The following is a 23,210-nucleotide window of genomic DNA, read 5'->3' on the forward strand; positions in this document are numbered from 1 at the left end:
CATTGATTGATTGATTGTATTTGTTTTTATCATTTCGGAACTATTATGTTATTTTCCCCCTTAGAAAATGAAAATTTCAGTGTAATGAGGTGATTCCCTCATTAATTCGACTTATACCAATATTGTGTTATAGCTAAATGTTTCAGGGCCACCGCAGAAAACACTGAATGTTCTAGTAATAAGAAAACATACTTTCCTATTTTAAGTGCCACTTTAAAATGACAAGTGTTTTGGGTTTTTAAAGTCTAACAAGTATGTTATTTTAAAGAGACGTGTCATGCGCATTTTTTTTTTTTTTTTTTTTTTTTGTCGTAGAGAAGCTTGTCTTTATTTACTGAATAAATCTCAGTATGAAGTGTCGTTGCAGGTTTACCTTACTGAGAAAACACCTCTGGTGTGTATTTGGACAGTAATTTTTTGAGTGTCCCTAAATCAGTGCCCAGCATTTCCAGCACTGGAGGTCCTGTAACAGCTCAGTACTTACATCACATGCAACATTTTTTGGCCTTTATACTCCCCCATCAGCACACTCGGAGCAAACATTGCATCTGTAGTGCTCTTTCTAGAAATTAAACCATGTTGCTGCTCACAGATCTTCACCTCTTTTCAAAGTCAAGCTTAAACTCTTTCTCATAACTTCATGCTGTAAAATGGTAAATGGACTGCATTTATATAGCACTTTTCCATCTGCATCAGACGCTCAAAGCGCTTTTACAATTATGCCTCACATTTACCCCGATGTCAGGGTGCTGCCATACAAGGCGCTCACTACACACCGCGAGCAATAGGGGATTAAAGGCCTTGCCCAAGGGCAAGGGCTTAGTGATTTTCCAGTCAGGCGGGGATTTGAACCCATGATCTTCTGGACTCAAGCCCAACACCTTAACCACTAGACCAGCTGTAGCTGATCATCTTTATACCTCTGTAATTACTGCAGCTCTCACCGTTGTTTCTTAAACATCCATATCACTATGCATCTTCTTCTCAGGCATCCTCTTACTTTGCAAGATTTTATTATACAGTCTGGATAAAAATTCCACTGCCATCTTCATGCCTGGTTGACGTTACAGAGCTCTGTACATCAAAACAACCAGACAAAGGAACAGTTTCTTTCCACAGGTAATCACACTGATGAACAACTTAACCTGCCAAAAAACTCACTCATTCATATACCTCGTGTACAACTTCAGTATGTTTGTCTGTTTCTCCTTTGCACACATTTTTTTGCTGCACATTTTATTTTATTTGCACATTTATTTGTGAATTATTTTGTGTTTAGTGGATATTTATACATGATAGAGTACAGTTCAATCTGGAGTCAAATTCCTTGTATTCTGTAGATACTTGGCGAATAAAGGCTATTCTGATTATTTTTTTTTTTTTTAAACACAATGTGTGTTGAACATTTTTCCACAATAATGTGAAACCTCCTCCTATACGTTAGGGGGCGCCAAATAGTTTGACCTCTTTCTGTATGAGGTGAGAGAGACAGCACTACTCAGTCAAAATGACAACATTACGGCCTTTTACGTGCGACGATTTGTTTAAATTCAATAACATGTGAGTACAATATTTAAAATTTTATTACTCATTTTGTATTTTCATTTTGTATCAAGTGGCCATCCCGTTTTTGGTGTAAGTAGCGTCCGTGCTAGTAGGCTAAAAGCCTCCGCTGGTCACACTGTGCCAAACTGCACTGAGAAATCTGAGGATTTAGTCATTATTGACAAGGATTTCTTGTGCCTTTTTCTAAAGACGTGCTCTTAATTGATTCAAACGCTTTATGATTCTCTCCCTTCGAAAAAGCGGTAGCTGGCTAATCACTGGAGCTGAGTGTGTTAGCTTGTAGCACAAAACCTGTTGAGAACGAGGTGTAAGACTCAAAAATTACCCTCAGCCTGATCTCAAGGTATCTGTATGTAAAAAAAAAAACAAAACTATACCAAATTCGCACAAGTTCGTTGACATTTTCTTTCTTTACTATGTCTCAGCAGAATTCAGTCATTCATTCACCGCAATGCTGTTGCTATGCAGAATGCCCCAGAACAATTTAATAATTACTCACGTTCTTGTTATTTTATTTTAGTTTTTTGGCTTTGAATGTTAAATAAATGCATTAGCAATCAGCACGGTTTGTAGTGTGTAAAATTGAGGAGCAGTCTGCTTTTTTTATTTCTGTGCCAAACTCCATTGAAAAAAATACCGTATATTTACTGATGCGTTGTTGAGACGCACGCGGCTGAAATTAGCTCAACAAAATTACCGTAATGTAACTTTGAAATTGATACTTGATTTATCGTTTTCATTCTTTTAGGAACAATATGTTCTACCTTCTGCAGTATTCTACAACATTTTGACATTCTGCCATTTTTAAAGATTAAACAATTTGATGATTGTGAATAATTAATTGATTTAACCACAATGAATTGGTGAAACTGTTATTTTTATGCTCTTTAAAATGACAGAAGAAGCCCAAACGTGAACTAAAGTGGTTCAGGGGTCATATCACCAAAATATAATCAGTTTGTTGTTTTAAAAACATCAAATCTTCACAATGGAGAACGTGGACTCAATCAGATTTGAGTCTCCCCCCCCCTCAAAAAAAAAAAATAAAATAATGAGAAAAATGCTTTAGTTTTCTTTTAATTGATTATTTCGGTCTCAGTTTCTGTAATATAAATGATTGACTGTTTAATCTGTCTATTTCACAGTAACCTGGATCCTCTGACAGAAACAGTATCCTTCACTTGCATCTGAAAGTTTTTGTTTCTCATCTAACATGTGAACATTGCCAAGCAAAAGGAGGATCTTTGTTTTTTGTGGGGGTACTTGATTTGACAAGTAAGTTTGAAAATGGGCAGCGCTCTTTTTCAACCATGGTTAAGGTTCATTGTCGGGTCAGCCTCCTCACTCTCTTATCAGCCGAAGCATTATGGAAAAGGGAAATTAGTCATTGACATATGAGTAGTTTATTTTTTTATTGTGAGAACCATCTTGTCAAAATTTTATTAAAATCTGATGATTTATGTTTTGAGATATCTTGTCCAAGAAAACAGCACTGAGTAGTCATGTATCTCCTTTTGTCATTTGATGGGGAAACAAAGAATTATGGTTCAAATTGAGCTCCTCCTTTCCTAACAGGCTACTGTCAGAAGCTGGTGCTGCAGCTGTACAGTAAAGCCCGCCGGTCTCCTGAATGTGTTCTCTGACTGATCTCAGTTGTTAACTTTGCACTTGTAGACTGCGGTCTGTTACTTTGCGCGGTCTCGTATTTGTGAGAAGCAGACAGATTTCTTTGACGTCAGTCCTGCAGTATGGGATCCCGTTTTACCTGCAGTACCTCGCTCACTGGCCGGAGTACTTCATTGTTGCAGAAGCTCCTGGTGGTGAACTGATGGGCTACAGTGAGTTTTTCTGCTTTTCATCATGCTGCTTCAGGAGTTAAGGACTGTCCCTTAACTTACTTCCTGTTTTTGTTCATTATTCTGTGTGCAAACGTCACATCAAATGCTGGATTTCCAGTGTTTACGCAGCAGGAATCATCACTTCATCTACATGTAATATTCTCCAACATTTGCAAAAAAAGGAAAGAAATAACCTGTTTATTAAACATGTGCACAAGATGTTAACCCCCCCCCCAAGACATTTCTGCAGTTTTTTTAAATTATTATTCCTAAAATCCTCTTGGTGTTTGGGGGAGTTTAAGACTTGAGGGCACTCAGAGAATGCAGACCTCTACCAAATTGTTTCATTTTTTTTTGACAGGAAGACTTTGTTGCCGTTACAGTAAACCTCCACGTTAGTCTGGATTTCATTAATCTGAATTTTACGTACCTGCTTAATTCAAACTTGGGTATTTGTCAGTGACACGACTCTTCTTTCCAAAGCAAGAATTTGTTTAATATGAATTCTAAAATAATGTTTGCAGCTAAATACTTTATAGTTATATTACATTTGTTTAGTCTTTTAAATGTCCGGGGAGGAAAATGTATTTGTGTGGTTTGTCTGAATGTTTGGGCTTAAGAGTTGTGTTTGATTGCAGTTATGGGTAAGGCCGAGGGATCCGTGGCTCGGGAGGAGTGGCACGGCCACGTCACCGCGCTGTCCGTTGCCCCCGAGTTCAGGCGGCTCGGTCTGGCAGCGAAGCTCATGGAGATGCTGGAAGAAATCTCAGAGAGGTTTGTGGCCTTTTTACTCTAACAGTGTTCATTGTAGATTTCACACACACAGCTCACTTGACAACTTAAGAAACAGAACAGGATGTGATTTTAATGAATTAATCATTACCAAACAGTAACAGAAGAAACCTCCAGATAGGATTCAGTAAACAGCACATTTCAGGAGACAGGACTCAAAACTGGCTTTTTTTATTAATTGGATACGTCAAACAACATTCGGTTGATCTGTATAGACACAAAACTTGGGTTGCAGATTCTGTGGCTTCTGTTTTAATCTGCTACCAGATGGTGGTGCTGTTGATCAGTGAAGTTCTCCCCTCTTGTCTGATGTGGCTATGTAGGAAGGGCGGTTTCTTTGTCGACCTCTTCGTGCGAGTCTCCAACCAGGTGGCGGTGAACATGTATAAGCGTCTGGGCTACAGCGTCTACAGAACAGTGATCGAGTATTACTCTGCCAGCAACGGCGAGCCCGACGAAGACGCTTACGGTAAGAAGAGTTTATAAAGATACAAACGATTTATTAAATGAAGCTTGAAAAACAAAAGCCGCAGCATCATTTTCAGGAGGATGTAGATTCATAAAAGTTGGCATAATAATTTGATTTAGTGTTGAAGTTATTGAGCAGTTAGAGCTTGTATTGGTAAAACAGGCTGATCAACTCCAGGTTATTCGCAGATTTGTGGAGCGTTTTCTGCATTGCTGCTTGTTGGTGAATTTGCTAAATAATTCAAGTTTGTCATTCGGGATGTCTGAGACAAGATTTAAAACCAAACTCTTCTTGTGTTATAGATATGAGGAAAGCTCTGTCCAGAGACACAGAGAGGAAGTCCATCATCCCGCTCCCACACCCTGTCCGACCTGAAGACATTGAATAACAATAGACTGTGGCTCTCTGAGACTCCGCCTTCTTTAATGGTAATAAGCACATGAGATGTGTCTAATTCCTGGACAGATCAGCTACACCCCACAAAGTTAAAAGAACTGTCACATGTGCAGCAGTAAAGGACCGTTTTCCTAATTTTGACACATTGTGGAAAGACTACCTGCAGCATTACTAATTTTATTTTACTGTGAATCCAGTGACAGAGCAGGTGGTTCTAAAGCCCTGCAGTTCTTTCACTTCTCCTGTCTATGGTTCAGAACATGTGAAACGTTAATATTTTGGGACTTAAATAACAAAATGATCATTGCGGTCTATCAAACTTCTGTCGGAGGGCCACAGATTGTAAATAGGTTTTACTCCCTAAACTCATTTCAGTTTAATATTGTAAATGAACACTGCAAATGAAAAATAAAGGGTTCTGTGTAACTTTGTTTTTTAATATGTAATACAAAATTAACATTTGTGTGAGAAAACTTTACATTTTAATCCCTGGACTTACAAAACAAACTTAGTTTTTATCGTCATCACTGCTCTTGGACTGTTTCGACTTTGGCTGCTCTTCTTCATCGCTGCTGCTGCTGCTGTCATCATCATCACGGTCGTTGTATTGTGGCACCTCGGCTTCAGTCACATTATTACTTTTCAGAGCTACAAGTTTGTCAGAAGAAGTTGCTGGCTCTTTTTCTTGAACAGTGGATTCTTCTTCCTGGCGCTCATTTTCCTCCTTCTTCTTCCACATCCTGGCCATAGCGAGTAGTTTGAGGTTGGGCTGGTTGGCAGCGTCCTCTGGGAAGATGTAATCGTAGTATTCCTCCCAGCCTGCGTCTGACTGTTGGGCAAAAAAACAACAACAAAAAAAAAACAAATGTAAAGTACTTTTTTTTGTCCTGCCATTGACTGCAGGATGCTGGATGAGTGCCATCGTATGTAAGACAGACAGACCGACCGACCAGCCCTGAGCAATGATTTTGGATAAGGCATTCTAATCAGTCAGGCTCTGGTCACCTTCAAAACAGAGGGACGCGAGCACTTTTTCCCAGTAATATTTAAATCTTGCTTGGCTGCTTGAAAACCATTAGAAAATCGGTTCTTACCCCATCTTCAGCTGTAAGCTTCCTCCTCTTCTTCACCTTCTCCGGCAGCAATTTCCGGACTCTCTCCCTGGACTCGTCTGAGCCGAACTCCCTCTCAAAGTCTCTCCAGGACTCAAGCAGCTTCAGCCGGTCCTCCTTCTCCTCGCAGCCCCTCAGACTCCTGTTGGCCTCCTCGTAGATCTGCTGGCACTTCCGCAACCGGTCAGGGCTGTCGATGGACAGCTCAAATTTTGCATAGCTGATCCAAACCTGCCAAGGGAAAAACAGTTTAACCATAAATCCAAAGGTAAAGGTTCCTATACCTTATCACGTGTATTTTTTTTTTTTGCTGATTAAAGGAGTAGAACTCTGAGATCATTGCTGCCTGTTCAAAACTACGGTCATCAGTGTAAATTGTAACTGGGGTTAGATTTTGCACATTTTCTTGCTTTGATTCCAATTAGCACTAGGACTCAAAAGCTGGATTGCAGTTCTCACCTTGACATGCTGGGTGCGCTGTAGCAGCCTTTTGTAGAGGTTCCTGGTGTTTTCAAACTCTTCCTGTTCGATCTCAAAGTCAATGAAGGACTTCCACAGAACCTAATAGTAAAACGTAGAACATAGTGAAAGCACTAAAGTATGGCACAAATCTGGACGCAGCCAGAACCAGAACTCTGCAGTTCTTGCCCAAACAGCTGTACCGCTCAAACACAGGGATGCTGTTCTTTTTAGTGTGTGTGTGCTGCAGCTGATTTAGCTGCTGTTATAGTGATATTGAACACAGTCTGGTGATACCTCGGGCATGTCTAGTCGTGGCTGTCCGATGGCGAGTTCAAAGATGGCGCGTCCTCTGTCGATGTCTCCCAGGATCGTCTCCAGCTCTGCAAACTTCATCCATGTGGTGCAGTTTTCCGGGTCGAACTGCAGGTACTTCTCATACAGCTTTCTGCAATGGTCGAACTCGCGGAGCTGCAGTTCCAGCTCCACATAGCCCTTAAACAGTTTATTCTTCGGACATTTACCTATGGCAGTACCCTGAGCAGCCACAAGAGGACATGGGAGTGACATCACAAATGGACCGAGCACAGGTAAAGAATTATCAGAACACACCAGTTCCGCCAAATCTTACCAAAATTTTTCTGGCTCCCTGCAGGTTTTTCTGTCTGATTTCAAACTTGGCATAGAGCAGCCATATTTTAGCAAACGTGAACTGGTGAAGAGACGATATGTTTGACAAATGTTGTTAGTAACATCAACTGCTGAGACAAAAAAAAAAAAAAAAATTGATTTTCATCGTTTTCTAGCAAATGCTCATCAGAATATGATACAGGACTATGGGGATGCAAAAAACTTATATCCCTAGTGTCCACGATAAAAATTGCTATTGCAGATTAAACTATATTAAGACTTTCCACAAGTTCAATGTTTGATTCCAAAGTGTGCATTAGGCTGAGTATTGCCCTTTATTTATTTAGAGGGGGATTCACACAATAACTTGAAAATGATGATGACATAGGTATTACATTATTGTATTAACATGACACACATTTTTGTATTTAAAAAACAAAACCAGCATAGCTACCTTTTTGTGAGGGATGACCTTTAAACAGACTTGATAAACTTGCCGTGTTCTTTCAAAGTCCTGCCAGAGAGAGAATTAATCATACCACAGAATTAACGGCTCTGTGTTCATGAATCTTTTATTTTATCACCTGAACTCAATCTATACTAGTTCACTGAGCGCCCTCAGGTGGTGTAATTAACCCAAATAGCACAAATCTGATATTTCCACCACCACCGCCGGGCTAATGCTAGGAGCTAATTAGCCTTTAAAAGGTTATTTTTATACGTTGCTGTAATATTTTGCTCAACACTCAGTTTATTTTTGTGTAGTACACATCTTTCTGCAAATGTCTGAAAGTGAACCAACCTTGGCTTCCATCTCTTCAAAGAGGGCGTAGTTGATCCACAGGTAGATGTAGCGTCTCCAGTGTCTCTTCTCCTCCACAGGAGGAAGGTTGGCGATGGCCCGCTCGTAAACTTCTCTCACCGCTTCGATATCAGCGTCACTCTCCACCAGACGCAGGTAATCGAACCACGCGTCGTAGTTGTGTGGGTTTGCCTGCATGCAAACATTCAGGCAATAATGTTAGTTAGCAAGCCACTGGCTAAATGGGCGGGGACAGTAAGAAGCCGAAACGTTAAACTACTAAACATAGATAATACAGAAGATCAGATGACGTGTGTTGTTACACATGGGAATTTTGGCTTGACATAAACCTCAGAGAGCTTCATGTCAAAAATTATTTCAAATAACTGCAATGAAAAATTTAAGTTTAAAGTTCATGAAAGAAAAAGTAACCTCCGCTATGCATTGGATTGTTTGTGCCTTTAAACAACAAAGAAATGTGAATTAATTTTAAAAATTTGGACACCCATCTATCCATCAAAAACGGTTTATAAAAATAAAAATGTTTGCAATGTAAAAATGAGCTGCTAAAATGTCTTCTAAGGAGGTTGCAGGTTTAAAATAGATTCAATTAATGAGCCCATGAGCTGCATTTTTGAAGTCATGTTAGATTTTGTGTATAACTTTGGGTGAGCTAAAAATAATGAAATGTTTGACAGCATTCTAAGTATTAAGGGGAAAAAATGACATCCAACTTCTGTGCTTCATTTAAAGAATGAGTGTGACTGATAACATTTTGTGATCAAATTCTGCAGACAGGCACGGTAATTTAATTTTTTTTTTCTGCTTCCTGTGACAATACCTTGACTTCCTCTTCATACTGGAAGCGTCTCTTGCTGACGATGACGTCCTCAATACCCTTCCTGTCTCCAAACTTCTTCTCAAACACTGTGTAGTTTTTGAAGAGCTCTTGTGCTTGTTGTTTGGGAATTCTGTCCAAGGCATACTTGTAAATTACTCGAACTCGCTCAAACTGTGAAGGAAGAAGAAATATTGAAAAGTTAATTAAAAAGACAAAAAAAAAAAATCTGAATCATGATTTAATTTTTTTTGCAGCACAAACTTCTTTCTGCATTTCCTCAAATCGGGCAAAAGCCACAAACAGGTTTTCGTCCAGGTGATCCTGTCCAAAGAATTCCACCGCCCTCTCGTAAACTTTCCGGCTGTGGGCGATGTAACCATGCTTGTCCTCAAAACGAGCATACTTAATCCAGTTTTTCACTTCTGGGTGAACCATAACAAGTACAGTGGAGTTAAAGAACTCTTAAGACCACAAATTAATAAAACAGATTAAAAAAAAAATTGGAGGGAGAAGAGTAATTTGTTACTTAGATTCCAAGACAAACATTTAAACTTTGACCTACTTTCTGGCTGCAATTAATGATCAATGTTATCAGAAAATAATTTGAGTATGAGTAAGGTTTTAGTCGGTAAAAGTACAGCACATATCATTTAAAAATGAATTTACAAAAAAAATTCCAAAAACATTCTGGTGGAACAGGTGGGAATTCCTTCCATTTACTGTTATTTGGCTGTTCCAAATGTAAACATTCCATTTGCGACTAAAGGATATATCGCTCATAAATGGCGCGAGCTTTTTCAACTTCCTTGTAGCGGAGCTCAAAGTTGATGTAAGAGTGCCAGGCCTGTTCGTCGGGCTCCCACTCCATCCAACGTTCAAACACCTGCCTGCAGCCGGCGCTGTTCCCCAACATCTCTTCCATGTACGTGTACTTGTACCTATTCAAGTCAAGTGGGTTTTTATTGTCATTTCAGCCATATACACAGTAATATAGTGAGACAAAACAATGTTGGCGTTACCTTTAAAATAAAGAGACATTTATGATGGGTTACATTTAGTACATGCACATTATAGATATACATACAGCGCAGTCACTACTTAAAGTAGAGCATTTAAGACAGACAAAGGACAGACAACATAAAACAGAGCACTGGTTATTATAAGTTAAGCTCACAGTGACGTGGAGGTAAAATATGTAGAACTGAGCAATTGTTCAAGAGTCTGCTTGAGGGAAGAAACTCCACCTCATTCTGGAGGTGCGGGCAGTTATACTGCGATACCTTCTACGTGATGGTAGTAAGGAGAACAGTGCATGGGACGGATGTGTTGACGATGCTAGTAGCTATGCGCAGACAGTGGGTGCTGTAGATGTCAGTGAGGGAGGGAGGAGAAGCCCCTGTGATCTTTCCAACCATCCTCACAATCCGCTGCAGGGTCTTTCATTCTGCAGTAATGCAGTTGCCAAACCATGCTGTGATGGTACTACTGAGGATCCTCTATGGTCCCTCTGTAGAAGGAGAGATTGGTTTTCCACAGCTTCCACAGAAAGTAGAGGTGTTGCTGGCCTCTCTTTGTGATGTATGTAATGTTCTGAGTCCATGTGAGGTTGTCTGTGATGATGAACGCCCAGAAGCTTTGTGCTCTGAACAATCTCAACTGGAAGGTCTTTCTATGGACAATGGGGTGTGTTCACCGGGGATCATCTGAAATCAATGATTAGGTTTTTGTTTTGTCCACATTGAGGGACAGGTTGCTGTGAGCGCACCAGTTGCTAAGCTTTGTCATCTCCTCTCTGTACAGGGCATCTTTGTTTCTGCTTATCAAATCCACCACAACTGTATCATAATCAGTGAATTTGATGATGTAGTTTGAGTCGTGTGTAGCCACGCAGTCATGGGTTAGAAGTGTGAACAGCAGGGGGCTGAGCACACAGCCTTGAGGGGCTCTTGCTATCAGCACAGTGGTGTTGGAGGTCCCGTTTCCTATCTTGACTGCCTACGGTCTTCCTACCAGGAAGTCCAGGATCTAGTTGTGGAGGCTGGTGTTCAGACCCAACTGATCCAGTTTTTTTCACCAGCTGCTGGGGGATGGTGTTGAATGCTGAGCTAAAATCAAACAACATTCTTATGTAAATGTCCTTTGTATCCAGATGTGAGAGCCAGGTGAACGGCAGCTGTGATGGCATTATCCGTGGACCGGTTGGCATGATACCAAAGTGCATGGGGTCCAGTGTGACAGGTAGCTGGAACTTAACATGCTTCATGACTCGACTTTTGAAACACTTCATGATGGTGGATGTAAGTGCAACTGAGCAGTAGTCACTGAAACAGGTCACTGGATTTGTTTCTTTTTTTGGTACAGGGATGATGGTGGTGGTGTTGAAACGGAGCGACAACAGTGGAGCTCAGAGAGATGTTGAAGATGTCGGTCAGGACGTCAGCCAGTTGGTCTGCACATTCTCTCAGCACATGACCTGGTATTTGGTCTGGTCCAGTAGTTTTCCACGGGTTGACTCTGAGCAGTTTTCCTTACTTCTGAAGTGACACATATAGCACCTGGTCATTGGGGGAAATGGTGACTTTCCTCACTACTGTGTCATTCTGTTCTTCAAATCTTAAGTAGAACTGATGCAGTGCTTCAGGGAGGAGTTATCACCAACACAGGACAGTGGAGCTGGCTTGTAGGTGGTGATCTCTTGAATTCCCCGCCACAAGCCCCATGTGTCTTTAGTGTCTGTGAATTTTCGGAGTGGTTTGCAGCCACACAATCACATGTGAGTGTTTAAGGTCAATCATTATCTGCTCCCTTTAACATACCCAGATATGGCCTTTGTTCAATAATTTGATCAAAAATGTGAACTTAATCTAAACACAGTTCTTGTCTCCTTCAGGTTTTGGATTTTTTTTTTTTTTTTTTTTTTTATGTTTGTAGTCATTAGCAGCAGCTTGATCTTACAGCCTTTCACTCAATAAAGCACTGAAGCATAATTCGTACCAGAACTGGTTGACTCGTGGCAGGATGGTGATGGCTCTGTCCCATATATTGCGGGCGTGGTTCACCTGCCGATTTTTCATCTCCATTTCTGCATATTTGAGCCACAGGGTGACGTTGCGGTGGTCAACATCTAACGCTCGCTCGTAAATGGAACGAGCCCTGAAATGATAGGAAAGCCTCTTTGTCAGTACGAATGCCTAAAAAGGGCGATTAAAACCTGTATAGAACAGATTATTTTATTTATTTATACCAGTGCTGGATCAAAATGTTATTTTATAATTCCTTAAAATAAGTGCTGTCTTATATAAAGACACAGTACCTCTGAATCTCCTTCAGGCTTTCCTCCCATTGTGCGTATTTAATCCAGTTGCTGATGACAGTGCGATTCTTCCTGATATTGTCCTCAAAGCCCTGAAGAAATTTCACAAAACTTGAGTGTGCAGCAGCATGGAAACATGGCAATAACATGCAAACCACTTATCACATGACCACCTACTGATCCCCATTTAAATTCTTGGAAGGCATAGTTTAGTCCACATAAACTTGGACACTCCCAAAGTCAAATTACCTTAGTATTCTACTGCAGCACACTTAAGGTGAAAACAAATTAGGAGCAGAAACTGCAGAATGTCAGCGCAACTTTAGCTTGAGGCATGTGTGTGTGTAACATTTTGTATGTACTTTAACATTTCCTTAATTTTTGTTCATTGAAAAGGCAGAAAGTAATGGTTAAAACGTGATTCTTACATTAAATATGTTATTACATTTGGAATATGCCGTCGACTGTCAATACATAGATATAATATTAGGTGAATTCAAAAGTATCCAACCTTTGTCTGTGAAAAATACAATTACTCACCTGGGGGTCTGAAATTCTAAACCCCTTTGAAGTGGTCTCCTTCTGCACAATGGCACACACTTCTACCATTGTTGGAAGCGTTTCTGGAAGGCCTCTTTTGGAATGGTGTACAACTGGGCCATCATGTTTTGCACAATGTCTTCTCGTGACTCAAGAGTCCCTTGTCATTTTGATATTGTAAAACAGCCAAAAATCAGAGGGAGCCATGTCAGGAAAGTAGGGAGCCTGACAAGTAACATGAGTGTTGCGTTTGTCCAGGTAAGCCTGAATCAGAGCAGCAGAATGGGCGGGTACAACTGCCAATGGATGGAGCTGCTAACTTTTCACCACTCACAGATCCAGTTATTTACGGCGCACAGCATCACAAAGGTAACATAGGACCTCCCGAGAATGGAGTTTATTAATATTTAGACTTTCTGATGCATACTCACAATACACCACCCTGTGAGAGTCAAAGAAACCAGTCAGCATGACTTTGACCTTGCTACACACCTGCCATGCTTTCTTTGGCCTTGGTGATGTTGGATGCTTCCATTGTGATGACTGAAATTTGGTTTCCAAGTCATACCCGTAAACCCATGTCTCATTACCAGTGATGACAGTGTTCAGGAAGGAGGGGTTGCTGTCTGCACATTCCAGTATGTCCTGCAAGACTTCCAGACACAGCTGCTTGTACTCTGACATGATGATCATCCATGACCAAAGTCCATCTTCTGTCAATCACTTTGTCATTTCAGCTTGTGGATGGCCTACCGAAATGTGCTTCGCTTTCCACTGATGTGCGCCCATTTTTGAAGCGGTAATTTCACTCTTATTAGCATTATACTCATATCATCACCAAAAGCCTGCTTAATCTTGTTAATGGTTTCTGCTTGGGTATAACCAAGCTTGTATGTTATAGCCAATGAGAATCTGACAGGTGCTCAGTAAGCGCGTTCGCTCTAAGCCTGACTGCTAGCGACTGATGCCCTCTGTGGGTGGGAAAAAAATTCATACATCGCAAGAACGTTCCCTACACCTCCCCAGCAAATGACACCTCGCACACGCCATTTAATTCCATAGGATGAAATAAGGTATGATACTTCTTGAATGTACCTCATATAAAAGAAATCAGACAATATAGAATTTTGACAGTTTGGTAATGCCTCAGATGGCTGCGCTCTTACCTTCCTCTTCCTGAGTTTGTAATCATTGAGCTCTTCCTTGTCTGTGATCTTCTGTTTAGGTGGAGGTGGCAAAAGTTCAAGCTCCCTCTCTTTGGCTTCTCTGAGCAGCTGTTCTGCAGTGATCTGAACTTCAGCCGGAGCTTTGTTTTTCACCTAAAACATAAGAAAATCATCCTTAAGAGGCAAACTGCTGCATTTGTGGACAATATCTCTTTTCATCTGAAGTGTAATATTTTGCACCAAATTAAGTGCATAACAAAAGTCTGACATGCTGCTATCAACAGTCTATGAAAAAAGAGGAAAAAAGAAAAATGCCATATTTTGACTGCCTTGCTGTTGCCGGGATCTGAGAGGCTGATGCTGCTTGCTGAAGACTTGGTCACGGACTTGCGTGACTTTGCCATATGACATCTGTACTCAGAAGAGCTAAAGATCTGAAACTAGAGTCTGTGCACTGAGATGGACTATATCTTTTACAATAACTGATTCTCTTTTTTCTTCATCTTTTGGAAAAAACCTTGTAACTGTTAGAATGGTCCAAGCAGTGGGTCACCCCTCTGAGTCTGGGCTGCTTGAGGTTTCTTCCTCAAAAACATCAGAGGGAGTTTTTCCTGACTACTGTCACACATGTGCTTGCTCAAGGGAATTGCTGAGGTTAGACCTCATCTGTGTGAAGCACCCTGAGGCAGCTTTGTTGTGATTTGGCACTTATAAATAAATTGAATTGAAATGAATTACATGATGAGTACATGGATGGATGGTTTAGCTATAGCAAAATAATGTAGTCAATCACAAAGCTGTACATGTCAAATGTTGACATGTACAGAGCTACTATCCAATCACATTTTAAGCAAATGTATTCAGAGCAAAATCTTGCTTTTTGCTCATGTTTAACTGAACAGAAATTGCATCAACAGTTTGTGAGGACCACATTGGAGATACATGCATTAAATACTTTGTCATCCCCTGTAATGACTTATTTTCCATGTTTGAGGTTTTTCCAATAAATCCATACCATGTACAATGGCTCAGTCTTAGGAGGGCCGACAATAAAGCATCCTCTTAAAAAAAAAAAAAAAAAACTTATTTTGTCTAAAGTATACAGGACGCCATAATACAAAACAGGATAAGCTAAACCATCCATCCATGTACTCATACCATAATCACTTTTATTGCACCTTGACTTTTTTTAGTGTTTGCGTACTTTTGCTATGTTATTGTTTTTGTCAGCGCAGGTACAGACACTTTTCACTGCATTTTACATATTGTACATTTGCATGTGACAAATAAACATATTGAAATTGAAGACTTCTTAAAATGCTCATTTATTCCCAGCTCCCTCTACTTTATTATCTGAGCTGTCTGACAGCTGATAATATTGTCAGAAATGACAAATCTCAAACTTGAACCGATTCTAGAACTTAGCGGTGGTGATTAGGTTAGCATGAATTTAGCGAGCCTCTTGATTTTTTTACCATTTTCTTTCCTTACCTTCGCCACTTTCGGTATTCTCTGTTTTCCTGCTGCTGTGGACGCCATTTTCCCTCGTAAAAGTTTCTAAAAAATTATGATAATAAATCGATTTATTTAAAAAAAAAAAAAAGTCCACAATTTCAGGTTTGTGATCGTTAGCAAAAAGCACGTAACACTGCTTTTTGCTCTTCTTCGATTAAACAACAAATAAACGCAGTACTGCCACCATGTGTTCTGGAGTGGATTAGGCGCCGGCCAACAAGCGATGCTGCGTTCACATGGAGAAATATTAAAATCATTTTAAATCAGTCTGTGGTGTTTCACTACTGATTATACTGGCCGTGACTATTATAGCATTCGATGCGTGAAGCTGCTGATTTGGGACACGGCTATAATTAAAATAATTACTGATGGTTCCTCATATTTTGCAATTACGTGATACTTTATTTAAAAAATGAGGTTGGGAATATTTTATAAAAATCTCACTAAATGAAATTTGCATTTAAATTTTGCATTGACATAAATGAAAATTGCAGCCCAAAAAATAAATTACTTATACTTCTTACCAACACTTAAACACTATCTGACTTGTGGAAAAAACTGTTTGGAAATCAATGAGATTTTGTCCTGGCATTTGGTATTTTGAGTCATTTAGTGCAGGTAGACGAATTACACACACAAAACGTTTTGTTGTTGCTGTTATTGTTGGTTGTTTTTTGTGTGTGTGTGTGTTTGGGTTTGTGTGTTTTGGGGGGAGGGGTAATGGATCACTATTAAGCACTACCACTTAAAAATAAATGGAGCTTTTATATATATCAACTTTTGGCCGATGAGCTATAATCACTTTTGATTTCCAGAATTATGGAATTTGGTGTGATGAGATCAGTTAAGTTTAAATTTTGGTCATGCTAACAGCTCTTTAACTAATTAATGTAAAACAAATTATTTTGATGGTCATAATCCCATAATGTGCCAAGTGTGTGTGTGTGTGTGTGTGTGTGTGTGTGTGTGTGTGTGTGTGTGTGTGTGTGTGTGTGTGTGTGTGTGTGTGTGTGTGTGTGTGTGTGTGTGTGTGTGTGTGTCCACAGAGGTTAGCCACTGGGCACAACAAAAGTCAGAGAAAAAGATGTGATGAATATGATGAAGGTGGATGTATAATAATAAAATAATAGAATAATAAAAGCAGCTTCAGAACCAGTCTGTGTGGAGAAAGAAAGTCCATCACAACCAGAATTCAATGAGCCACACAGAGATGGGAGATGAAGAAAAAGAAATTGAGATACTCTTTTGAAGATAAGGATTTAATTTGATTTGTATTTTTTGCCATTAGCAAGACGTCTTGTGTCAATAAAGTTAATGTATAAAAAATGGACTTGTTACCATGGGAACCTTGTGTTTGCCGGGCGACGGTAAGGTGTTTTTTTCTACAGAAACACGCAACACATTTAAACATGACGTGTTAGACAGTGCTTTTGATAAGGTTTGTTTCTCACTTGTATTCATAAGCAACACAGGCTCACGATTAAACGTTTACGATGAAAAGTTTTATTTTCGGACAGTCTGAACCTTTTTGAACCATTGTGTCGTTTATCGTTTCACAACTCAAAGGTTCAATTCATAGCGCTCTTGGATGACATCTGGTGGACAGACAGGTGTACTGGATATAATTAAACGGCGGGCGCGCAAAGTTTTAATACAACAGATAGAATTTTTTTGTTGTTGTTTTTTGCAATCAGTAGTTTTATCACTGATTTATACCACGCTGGTGCCGTCAAAAATAGCTTATGTTAGCGTGTGTGTCAGAGTGAGAGTGAGAGATACAGATAGAGAGAGATGCGACCGCCCCCTGCAGGACATGGAAAATGTGCAGGTGTTTTTTTTTTTGTTTGTTTCCCAGAAACGACTCATGCTTCGGTTCAGTGCTTCATGATTCGCGAGCGAAGAAACCGACAGAAAATACAAAACAGGTTTGTTTCAGCAGAAGACTCAAAATATAGAAATTCAGAAATTTGAAAAGGCATCTCAGACAAGGTTTAGACTTTATTTCAGATGTCAGACACACTTTCACAACTGCAACCTGTGCACAAATAAATAATTAAATGTATAAATAAATATTAAAATAAAAAAAAATCTGAGCCCGTGTCTCAGGATTTAGTAGATTTTTCTTTTAACTTTCCTCTTAACCAAGGAATCAGACGCGAACTTCAGTGTTGTTAGAAAAGGTTTTTTTTTTTTTAACTTTGCATTTTTCAATCTGGCCAGTTTTCTTTGAATATGGCTCTGATCTGTTTGTGTTTTCTTGAAAAATGTTTGTTTAATGTTGTTTGTCAAACTACATTTCATAATTATTGTGTTAATTGATGGTGTGCCTGTCATGTGACGTGTTCTTCCATGAAGAGATGAAGACCACAGTAAGTTCAGACGACGGTCGAGTGGAAACCGTGGCTGTGAGAAGAAGCGAGTCGGCTGATGCTCCCGGAATCGACGGTCTGATCAGTCCTTCAGCTGTGGCTGTTTTTGGAAGGGTCAATGCAGTCACGCTTCTGTACGGAAACACTTTCATCACAAGTCAGACACAGGCTGAGAACTGCTGCAGTGTCACTGTACTCCACGAGAACGGACACTCATGTTTATAATGTATAAATCTGTGCATGAGACTGTTATATTATTTGTGCATAACTTACGCATTGGTGACATCATACAAGGCTTCTGCTTTTGGTCATTTTGCTGATGAATAATAACTCTCTGTGTGTGTTTTATTATTAACCCTGCAGAGAGAAGGCTAACCTGGCTGTGACTCTGGCCAATGACCAGAACCAGGTCCTGGCCCACGCAGCGTTCTTTGATTACCCTGCTGGAGACTTGGTGGATCAAGCTGACTGGGAAGAGTTTCTGCAGAAACACTTCCGAGCTGAGAAATGCACCGTGTGTATCGTTGATGCGTTTCAGACTTTCTTGTTAATATTATAAATGAGTGAAGTGTTCCATGGAACCAATGTGTCCCATGGATTCCTTCTGTTGCAGAGTTTGAACACCCTCTTCCTCCATCTGTTCGTGGCACTGCCGGGCTTTGCCAAAGCAAGTTTACAGGAGATAATGAGGTACGGTCATATCTGGACTCTTAATTTATTGATTTATTTGAAGTTTATTTGTCTAGACATACATGTCCATGTTGTGCAGATGTTTTGTGTGTACCCAGACTGGTCAATCGGACTATTTCTTAGTCACGGCTTAATTCTGAAAAATGTCAGTTAGTGTGTGTTAATGCAGTGTCACCTGTTTACAAAGATATCAGAGTCCAGTTTACAGGGCAAGTGCGCTCAGATGAATACATGCTCATTGGGACCTTCAAAGCAGCAGAAATGCTTCTGTACCCTTCCCTAGATTTGTGCCTCATTGTCTCAGAGGTCTACAGACAATTCCTTTGACTTCATGCTTGGTTTGTGGTCTGACTGTCAACTGTGGGACCTTATATGTAGACAGGTGTGTGTCTTTCCAAATCATGTCCAGTCAACTGAATTTACCCCAGGTGGACTCCAGTTAAGGTGTAGAAACATCTCAAGGATGATCAGTGGAAACAGGAGGCACCTGAGCTCAATTTAGGCTTCATGGCAAAGGCTGTGAATACTTATGAATGTGTCATATTATTAATAAATTTGCCAAAAATCTCATAAAACAATTTTTCACATTGACATTATGGGCTATTGTGTATAGAATTTTGAGGAAAAACATATGATTTCATCCATTTTGGAATAAGACTGTAACATAAAAAATGTGGAAAAAGTGAAGTGCTGTGAATACTTTCTGGATGCACTATAAACATGCATTCAGTGCAAAGAACAAATTTGTGCGTAATATTGCACATCTGGGTGAGGTGAACGGAACTGTATGCAATGCAAAATGCACAAATATAAAAGTACACATAATAACAGAAACAGCTAATATACTGTAGAGTACAAAGTAAAAATACTATGTAATAGTCTCGTATATAAAGGTTTATACAGTACTGCCAGCAATGTGTGCATGATATTTTGCATTTAAACATATGTACATTAAGTGGTATGTCATAGGAAATGATGCCTCAGATTTGCTAAGTATGTGAATAGGAGGGGTGGTGGCCAAGTAGGTAGTCTGCTTGGTTTTAGTGTGGAAGGTTCCCGGTTCAAACACCACCCTTGCAACATTTCTCCATGTAATACAAAGTTGTGTCCGTTAGAACATCCGGCATAAAACTTGTGCCAATTCAACATGCAGATCTGCTGCGGTGACCCCAAGTGGAACACAAGGGAGCAGCCAAAGGGACTTACTTAGTTAAACTATGTGAATGTGCATATTGGGCAAAATATGCATGCTGCACTAATGTAAAAAAAAAAAAAAAATACTATTGAAAAGATGTTAAAATGCTTAAAATTGCAGTTCCAAAGAGTATGGTAGTAGAACAATACAGAGAACTGTCTCAAACTGAATCCAGGTCCGTGTTGGAGTTTTGTTTTTTTTAATAGTTCTTGCAGTAACCGATTTGTATGTGCTGTTTGCATATTTAGAGTAGTATTGCATAATGTACTACTTTGTTGCAGAGCTGTGTTTTGTGCCATCCCAGAGCTTGAATACGTCTGCCTGCTGAGTCCAGTCTCCACGGCATCGGGTAAGTCGGCTGCTTCACGCACACGGCTCGTGCCACTTTCTTCTTTGGTGGATGGACTTACAGGCTCGGTGTCATCTTGATGGTTGTGTCCAGAACTTGCGCTGGATGAGGTCTTTGAGCTGCTGCTGCCTCTGGGTGATCTTGGACCACAGTGTTTAGCAGTGTGTCACAGGCACGAGCACTACCCACGGCTACACATCCGGCCTGCCAGGTGAGTCCAGTCCAGCCCACTGAACTTACACAGTTAACCAGGTCCAACAGGCCCTTCACCATTTGAACCCAAAGCCTTTGGTCACACGGAGGGACTGTACATTATTTCCTCAGCAGAGATGATCATATTTGGCACTGACATCACCTGCAGGTGTGGATGGTAGAAATGAAAATCTGCTCCACTCTGACTCCACGACACCATTTCCATGTGGAGACAACGGCAGCACATGGAACTAAAATTAATCATTTTATTCAGAGAATCAGAATCACCTTTATTGTCATTGCACAGCAATTAACACAATGAAATTTGCTTGTGCATCCTCAAAAACAATGAACACCCTCAAACACACTCACCCATACACATACTTCAATAAATATTAAAAAACATCAGGAGATTGGTGGGGGGGCAAGCTCGGAGACAAACATAACTCGTATTGCACTGATCCCACATTGTCATTGTCCTATATTACACTATCCCATGCTGCACATGTCCCATATTGCACATATCCCTCTAAAACAGTGGTGCCCAAACTATTCCAGAAAGGGCTGAGAGGGTGCAGGTTTTCTTTGCAGCCACTGACTCCAGCAGGTGATTTCACTGATGAACTCATCCCACCTGTTCAAAGGATGTTAATCAGTAAAATCACCTGCTGGAGTCAGTGGCTGCAAAGAAAACCTGCACCCTCTCGGCCCTTTCTGGAATAGTTTGGGCACCACTGCTCTAAAACATCAATTAACAGTAAAAATACCCAACTTAATAAAACCCCATTAAATAGCTTAAAAACAGTAATAAATATACCTAAAATTAAAAATAGTTAAAAACAATTATTGCACATGTCCGCCCCTTGTTTTAATTAGAATAATGCAATTGTTCCAATTGGAGCTTGGGCGTGTCTGTTCAATTCTGTAACAGCTCGAGGAAAGAAGTTGTTTTTCACCCTTGTGGTGGGGCTTTAAAGGCCCGATAACGCCTGCCGGATGGAAGCAAAGAAAAAAGGTGGTGTGAGGGGTGTGTTCTGTCCTGCAGAATACTGCTTGCTCAGCGGAGGCAGCGAGTCCTAAAAACATCATCCACTGAGGGCAGAGGGAGACCAATGATCTTTTCTGCCGTTCCTATGACTCGTCTGATGGATTTGAAAATAAAGCCTCTGATGCGCCTTTTTGACCACAGCAGATGTGTTATCTTCCCATTTAAGATCCTCAGTGATCCAGGTGCCCAGAAATTTAAAACAAGAGACCCTCTCTACTACCTCACCTTGGATGGTTAAGGGAGAGAGGTCATCCTTGCGCTTCCTGAAGTCAACTATAATCTCTTTGGTTTTCTTGACATTCAGGGTCAAATTATTTTCTGTGCACCATTCAACTAGCCTTTCAACTTCATCTCTATAGGCTGCTTCGTTGCCATTCAAGATCTGTCCCACCACAGTAGTGTCATCAGCAAATTTTATTATCGTATTTGAGGGATGGGTGTGAATACAGTCATATGTATAGATGGAATAAAGCAACGGACTTAGCACGCAGCTAAGTCCGCAGCGCATTCTGCTGAATTTGCTTCCAGAGTCTGTTTTAAGGCTGAGTTGGCTGCTTATGATATGACCAGTTGTGGTGTTGGTTTGGCTTTGTGTGAGTGTGAATATCTCTGGTGTTTGTGGACGGTGTTTCTGTTGCACCACATTACAGGGTTGAGGATCACGATGACATCATGCGGTTGTTTGCAGAGCAGACAAACTTACTGTCGGACGTCAACCAGCCGTATTTCTTGGTGGAGATCATCGAGGCAGAGAATGAAGACCATCACGTGGCAGTTTGTGAGGTTTGCTGTTTTCCACTTGAAATGAGTTCAGCCTGAAGGAGGCGACATTTTCACACATAGCGAGCGGGATTACGACCCACGTAATGAACCGATTTTCAACAAATACAGGAAGATGGTTTTATTCTAAGCCAGAAATATTTGTGATAATGATTTCCAAGAAGCTTAATGAAAGCATCAGGGCTGTCCTGGAATGGATTTATAACATTTTAGTGACATTTGCACAAAGGGGTGGAGCCAAAGCAGAGTTTTGATTGAATTATTTTTTTTTTATTACATTTGACAGGTAGCCAGTTTTACTAATGAAAACATTTTGCATGGATCAGAACAGATGACATTCTTTATCTTTGGGGTGTATCTGAATAAAGGGGCAGAGCCTGGATGTTAAAAAATGAATCAATAAAATTTAAGGTACATCCAAATCACCACTTAAATTTAATCACATGATCATTATGCCACAGAAATGGAGAAAATCCAGCCTTTAATTTTTTAGCTATTTTGCTCAGATAAATTTGATCACAACCTGGATCAGTTGGTGATGTTATACTGCTTGCAGAAAAGAAAAAAGGGGGGGGAAAAAAAGCATCCTTCCTATCCATTATCTGGCTGTTAGCAGATGCAGTGACCACTAGGGGGCATGCGTCCGTTAATGTCTGTTGCTCATCCTTTTATATATTGGAATGAATGACTTGAGTTTATCAGTCAGTGCATGAAACTGTGCACATAATTTAAGCTTGAATAGTTGTTTAATATATTTCTTGACAGTATTGCTCTCAGAAATTTTTCATTGTACCGATAATTTAAAATATTTGATTGTGGTTTTTGACTCTGAACTCTCTTCTGGTTGATGTGGGCTCCCGTACTGGTTTTCTGAGTCCTGACTGTAAAATGTAAGAAGCAGCATGCTAATGCTGGGAGCCCGCTGGGGTCCGTTCCCTGGAGATGCGGGAAACGACAGGCCCCGCGCCTCAGGCTGATGTGTTGACGGCAGCATATGGCAGATACGTGCTGACACTCCGCCAAGACATGCTCACACTCAACATATTGTGTCCAGACATCTGAAGCATTCTGGTGGGTTTTGTTCACCACCAAGACTAATGAACAGATTTTTAGCAAATGCAGTGAAAAATGTAGCTTGAACCTGTCTG

At 40.3% G+C, this 23,210-nt stretch overlaps 3 protein-coding genes across 3 annotated transcripts in view; 2 read left to right on the forward strand and 1 right to left on the reverse strand.

Moving 5' to 3' along the window:
- The first annotated feature begins 1,434 nt into the window (after nt 1-1,434).
- Nucleotides 1,435-5,487, forward strand: naa20 (N-alpha-acetyltransferase 20, NatB catalytic subunit). Its single transcript, XM_034161803.1, has 6 exons — nt 1,435-1,560; nt 2,712-2,736; nt 3,314-3,404; nt 4,043-4,178; nt 4,520-4,665; nt 4,968-5,487. The coding sequence occupies exons 1-6, from the start codon at nt 1,508-1,510 to the stop codon at nt 5,051-5,053; spliced, it is 537 nt and encodes a 178-aa protein (XP_034017694.1). The 5' UTR covers nt 1,435-1,507; the 3' UTR covers nt 5,054-5,487.
- crnkl1 (crooked neck pre-mRNA splicing factor 1) lies at nt 5,485-15,582 on the reverse strand. Its single transcript, XM_034161801.1, has 14 exons — nt 15,416-15,582; nt 13,925-14,077; nt 12,219-12,310; nt 11,900-12,058; nt 9,677-9,843; nt 9,167-9,345; nt 8,906-9,076; nt 8,065-8,256; nt 7,717-7,776; nt 7,264-7,344; nt 6,930-7,169; nt 6,633-6,734; nt 6,156-6,404; nt 5,485-5,890 (listed from the first exon to the last, which is right to left on the reverse strand). The coding sequence occupies exons 1-14, from the start codon at nt 15,461-15,463 to the stop codon at nt 5,570-5,572; spliced, it is 2,214 nt and encodes a 737-aa protein (XP_034017692.1). The 5' UTR covers nt 15,464-15,582; the 3' UTR covers nt 5,485-5,569.
- Nucleotides 15,583-17,757: 2,175 nt separating this feature from the next.
- The window catches only part of cfap61 (cilia and flagella associated protein 61), a 33,526-nt gene continuing 28,073 nt past the window's right edge, over nt 17,758-23,210 (forward strand). The window contains exons 1-6 of the mRNA XM_034161915.1: nt 17,758-17,942; nt 18,172-18,322; nt 18,422-18,498; nt 19,975-20,042; nt 20,136-20,253; nt 21,933-22,065. Coding sequence (XP_034017806.1) covers nt 17,758-17,942; nt 18,172-18,322; nt 18,422-18,498; nt 19,975-20,042; nt 20,136-20,253; nt 21,933-22,065 — 732 coding nt within the window. The remainder of the gene's footprint in view (nt 17,943-18,171; nt 18,323-18,421; nt 18,499-19,974; nt 20,043-20,135; nt 20,254-21,932; nt 22,066-23,210) is intronic.

The sequence above is a fragment of the Thalassophryne amazonica genome, chromosome 21 (genome assembly GCF_902500255.1).
Source record: "Thalassophryne amazonica chromosome 21, fThaAma1.1, whole genome shotgun sequence".
Lineage (NCBI taxonomy): Eukaryota > Metazoa > Chordata > Actinopteri > Batrachoidiformes > Batrachoididae > Thalassophryne > Thalassophryne amazonica.